At 49.5% G+C, this 5,381-nt stretch overlaps 1 protein-coding gene across 1 annotated transcript in view; it reads left to right on the forward strand.

Annotated features, from left to right (window-relative positions):
* The window catches only part of VWA2 (von Willebrand factor A domain containing 2), a 79,048-nt gene that overhangs the window by 64,582 nt on the left and 9,085 nt on the right, over positions 1-5,381 (forward strand). The window contains exons 9-12 of the mRNA XM_019502862.1: positions 319-374; positions 1,928-2,035; positions 2,662-3,243; positions 3,789-4,340. Coding sequence (XP_019358407.1) covers positions 319-374; positions 1,928-2,035; positions 2,662-3,243; positions 3,789-4,340 — 1,298 coding nt within the window. The remainder of the gene's footprint in view (positions 1-318; positions 375-1,927; positions 2,036-2,661; positions 3,244-3,788; positions 4,341-5,381) is intronic.

A 5,381-nucleotide genomic window follows, 5' to 3' on the forward strand; every position in this document is an offset into this window, starting at 1 on the left:
TTTTTTTTTTTTTTTTTTTACTCAGGAATTAGCAAAGATTTTTGTAGGCAATATCTTTTATTGGACCAGTGCATGCTTGGGATAAAGTTAGACAAGCTTCCAAATGCAAACCAATTCAATAGCTTGTCTAACCTTATCCCTGCAGTTGGTTCAATAGAAGATATCACCCACAAAAATCCTTACCTCTTGCATAATTTCTGGGCCATCGTGGCTACATCACTCCAACACTACCAGCACTTTTTTTTTTATTCAGTTTCTTTCAAAAAGATCTTGATTTTTAAAGGCTGGCTGTATTTGATATTAATCTTTCTGTCTTAGTTGGAAAAGAGTCTTGATAAAACACCCATCCAGATGCTACCGAACCACATGTCCAGGTAAAACCTTGTTTTTCTAAAATCTTGTTTTACTGTCTAAGAAAAAGATGTGAAGTAGATATAGGTGTTGTTTTTTTACTTTTTATTTTAGGGACGGGGGTTACTCATTTTAACTCCTGTTCTGTTCCTAAGCGAAGGTCAGAAAATCAAGATAATGTAATTCTCGGTGAGGTTCAGCAATGGGGACTGACCTTTTACCAATTTTTTGTTAATCTCCAAAACAAAGCTGAAGACTTCTTCACTGTCTCGCTTGAGTTTCTGACCGTGAAATAGTTTTGCTGGCTAAAGATATTCACCTATCAGTATCTCCTTTTGCTCATGGAGGAGACGATGTAGTTAGTTTGCAATTTTTCATGTTCACATTTAGAGAGGGAATCGCGCTTTTCAAATGACTAGTATCCCTTGCATGGGCCAGTGAGAAATCATGCCTGAATGCTGTGTTAGCTTGGGAAATGTCACTGTTACTAGTATGGCCTTTAGTAGGTGAGTGCGCCATTCATTTGGGATCATCAGTGTCATTAATTGAGGAATAAATTCAACAATTGGGATTGCTTTGTTTTTGTGGATGAGCAGTAATAGCTATGCAGCCAAAGCCAAGCTGATGGACCACCCAGTGGTCCAAATCCTGGAAGGATGCAATGGATTTATGGTGCTGGGATGCCCTCTAAAAGTATATTGTCATCCATGCTCCGTGTTTCGCCTTCCCAAGTTGTAGGGGAAATGGAGACTCCTTGGTCTAGCAAAACTGATATGTGCTGCACAGCTGATGCATCAGGCTGTGGAGGAGGCACAATTTGAGAATGAACAGCCCACAGATTGTTTGACATACGCTGCCAATGTGCATCTCCCCAGCACAAAGTCTGAAGCTCTGGGAGGCTTGTATGTAGTCAGGGACTTGGTGGGGTCCAGGCTTTCTGCTTAAAAAAAAAAAAAAAAGTATAATCCTAAAAGAATCTGACTGGGGAATGGGCTAGATTCTCATCTTAGCTTCACTGGTGTCAGTTTGGAAGAACTGGGCTGACTTCAATAGTTGCAAATTGACACCAATATAATCTGCCCTATTCCCCCCACAGCAGTTGAAGAGCAAAGTGATAAGCTGCAGTTTGGGCTGGACAGGACTGTAAAACCAATTCCTAAGTGCAGTGGGATTTGATGAAAGCACCTGCCAAGTACAAGCCTGGTAACCTGCTGGAGCTGCCACTGGGAAGAATGGGGTCATTCTGGTTGAATTTGGCAAATGGATAACCCTTGGGAAAATCTATACAAACACCAGAGCCTTGTTTAACTGGATTTTACCAGAGCAAGATGGAGCAGGGAGGACGCCTCATGAGACACCTTGTAAATCAAGGGAGAATTGATAAGTGCATGGCCAGACCTGCATTCAATGATCTTACTCTGCTGTGCAACACAACTGCTTCCTGTTAGGATCTGGTCCTGCTTGTTCTTTAACCTAAAGCAATGCTACCATTGAACCAAAGTGAGAAGAGTCAGGTTCCCTAATGATCTTCTCTCTCGGTCTCTCTTTGTCTTTCTCTTGATCTGGTGCCTTTCAGATCCCTGCGATTCCCAGCCTTGCCAGAATGGAGGTACGTGTGTCCCAGAGGGACTGGAAAAATACCACTGCGTCTGCCCGGTTGGATTTGGAGGTGATGCCAGATGCGGTAGGTTGATCCATCTAGCACTCTTGTGCAGTGTGGGCCCTTGAGCCTCTCGATCAGCTTGCTCTCTGCCTTCCCGTAACATCCCAGTGTGGCATCATGATGTTGCTCGGGAAGACTGGGACCATCTTGCTGCCTTTCTAAAGCTCTGGTCCCAAGTTTTAAGTTTGGTTTTGTGGATATATCACCTCAAGGGAGGGGCTTAGCAGAGTGCTCCCATCCCCACTTCACCCCGTGGTGCTTGCAGAACGTCCCTGCACAAATAGGCCAAAAATGCCAGGAGAGACGGAGGATTTTGCCCAGCCTGAACATCCATACAAGGGCCGGATTGTCCAGAATTCCCCTGCTAGAAAGCCAAGCCACCCCTTGAAGGTCATTAACGATAGATGCCCTAATTGAGTCCTTCTCTTGTGACACCCTGTAGCATATTTCCTGGCCCCTGAGGTGGCTGGGACATTGTAGTCCCCCAGTAGAAGGTGTCCTGCCCAGCATGTTCTCCTGCCCACTTGGCAGAAGGGTCATGGTGTGCAAGCCCGGACCACCCGTGTTGCAGGAGACCTCGGCAATGCACTTGTGGCCTGTGCACTTATTCTTTGCATGACACACGGTTACTTCCTCCTCCCTTCCAGCACCAAAGCTGAGCCTGGAGTGCAGCGTGGACCTCCTGTTCCTGGTGGACAGCTCATCTGGTACCAGCCTGGAGGGATTCCTGCGCTACAAGGCTTTCTTGAAGCGGTTTGTCCAAGCGGTATTGAGCAGGGACACCCCAGCAAAGGTCGGCGTGGCTCAGTACAGCAATAACGTCACGGTCCCCATTGCAGTGGGAGCCTACGAGGATGTGCATGGTCTCGTGAGGAGCATCGATGCCATGCTCTTCACTGGAGGAGAAACCCTCACCGGCCGTGCCCTTTGCTACATTGCTCAGCACGGCTTTAAGAGTGCTCCAGGCTTCACGGACGCCCGTGTCGAGCTGCCCCGAGTGGTGGCCTTGTTCACAGATTCAGAGTCCCAGGATCCGGTGGCAGAAGCGGCCAAACATACCCGGGACCAAGGAGTCTTCCTGATCGGTGTGGGCAGCGAGTTCCTGCGGGTGGAGCTGGATGGCATTACAGGGAGCCCGAAGCAGACCATTGTCTACTCCAACCCCCAGGATCTGTTCAACAAGATCCCTGAGCTGCAGAAAACCATCTGCAGTGTAGACAGACCTCCAGGTAAGGCCGGGGTGGTGCCCTGCGAGAGTCATGAGCGGAGCTCAGGAAATGAAGCTCTAGGCGTAAGGAACAGGGCATTCAAAAACCACATTTCTCTGCCCCTCAAAGCAAAATGATGCCGACTCCAGCTATGCTGGTGCTGGTGCCCTCTCTGCAGAGCACTCTTCGAGCACTGAGGGCTAGCATGCATCTGTGCTGTTGTCCCAGCCCCAAGGGGGTAGAAGCGTATAGACCTCCCCCACTCAGGCCAGGACCAGGCGTAACGCTAGTCAGCCTTGGTGAGCGCAAGGGCTTTACCTTCTGCTGTATGTGGAGGTGTTGTGGCACTGCCCCAACCCTCGTGCCAGCCATAGAGCTGGCTAGTCACATGTGGGTGGGAGATGCAGACTGCTGGAGCCTTTCTGCTCCCTAAAGAGCTGCCCTGCACGGGTCATCTGCTTGGAAATCGTGAATGGCTCTTCTCTGGCCGCTCAGTGGGATGGGGATTTTCCTTTGCAAACTTAAGTCGTTGGCTGAAAGGTTTCTGCTTCCTTCCTGCCTCGCAGGCTGCCAGTCTCAATCCCTGGACCTGGTGTTTGCGCTGGCTGCCTCGACAGGCGTGGGCAAGGAGAACTTCCTGCGGCTGCGGGACTTCGTCAGCTCCAGCTCCCTCCAGTTTGACATCAACCGGGATGTCACCCAGATCGGCCTCGTTGTCTATGGCAGCAGAGCCCGCACGGTGTTTGCACTGGACACGCACACCACCGCTACGGCCCTCCTTGAAGCCATCGACAGCGCGCCTTTCGTTGGCGGCTCAGCCTCCGTTGGCAGTGCCTTGCTGCGCATCCATGACGATGTCATGACGGTCCCCAGGGGGGCCAGGCCAGGCGTGAGCAAGGCGGTGTTGGTGATCACGGATGGCGGGGGCGCGGAGGATGCAGCAGTTCCAGCTCAGCAGCTGCGGGACAACGGCGTGCTGGTGTTTGTTGTGGGCATCGGGGGCGTCCAGCGTGACGTGTTGCTCAGGATTACCGGGTCACCCCACCATCTGATGCATGTCCCCTCTTACGAAGAGCTGCCAAATCACAAAGACTTCATCATCAGAAGAATATGTGAAGGTGAGACCATTTGTGATTTCCCTTCTTGGGAGCTAAGTCCTAGCTGCATGGCTCAGCCAAAAGTGGCTCTTCAAAGCCTTGTACAGCAGGCAGACCAGGGGTCTCCTCGAGGTAGTGGTCCACAGCTCTCGGTAGACCTCATAGGAGGCAACATTCGTTCCACTTTATAAATGGGCAAACCAACGCATGGTGTGAGCAAGTGACTTGCCAAAGGTTACTCCTAAATCCACAGTCCAGGGTTTCTTTTGCCGTGGCTGGCTCTTGTAATCCTGCCCAGATTAAGTCGGGTACTCTGGTTCCTGGAGGCACGGGATTCATTGCCTTGCACATATACAAGGCAGTCCATGTCGTACAGGATTTGAACAGGGCACATATTACAAAGCAGCTGCTGGTCTCTTCCTTCTGACCTACTAAGCAAGCTTTCTATGCTAGCAGATTTTGGCCAGGTTTGGAGCCAGAAGCTGAGACTTGTCGCTCAGAGTTCATTGCTTTCCTCCTATTGTCTCCTCATGGCTGACTTTCTTGCCCTTCTAGTTGCTGGCCATAAACCAGTAATGGGCGCTCAAAGTCAAACATGGACCTGATATGCAGGTAAACTTATTTTTCTTTTTTTCCCCGCCTCCCGTCTCACTTTTTTCTGAATTGGAGTGATGCTACATGTTCTCAGTGGTAAACCCAGGGCAGGCATTGCTACCTGTGGAAGCGTGTCCTTTGCTGCTCAAAGGAAGGGGGTGGATAGAGGAATACTTCTCAGCCTTTTGGTTCTTTCCTTTTTCGTTGTGTTGTCTTCTGCCATGTGCTAGTAAGCACGAAGGCTGCAATAAACCACAAAGGTAGATGCAAAAGGTGACGTGTTTATATTGACAGATGAAACAGAACCTTGCTAGGCCCTGTAGTGTTATGTAAGAGTACAGACAAGGACTTGATCATTGTATACAAGGGTTTAGTGCAGTGGTTCTTAACCTTTTTAGACTCAAGGCACTTCTCAATTAATGTAGGGTGCTCCTTGGAAAATACCAGCTCTTAGTTTTCACTTTTTTT

Source organism: Gavialis gangeticus, unplaced genomic scaffold (assembly GCF_001723915.1).
Source record: "Gavialis gangeticus isolate Ggan-Ray unplaced genomic scaffold, GavGan_comp1, whole genome shotgun sequence".
Taxonomy (NCBI): Eukaryota; Metazoa; Chordata; order Crocodylia; family Gavialidae; genus Gavialis; species Gavialis gangeticus.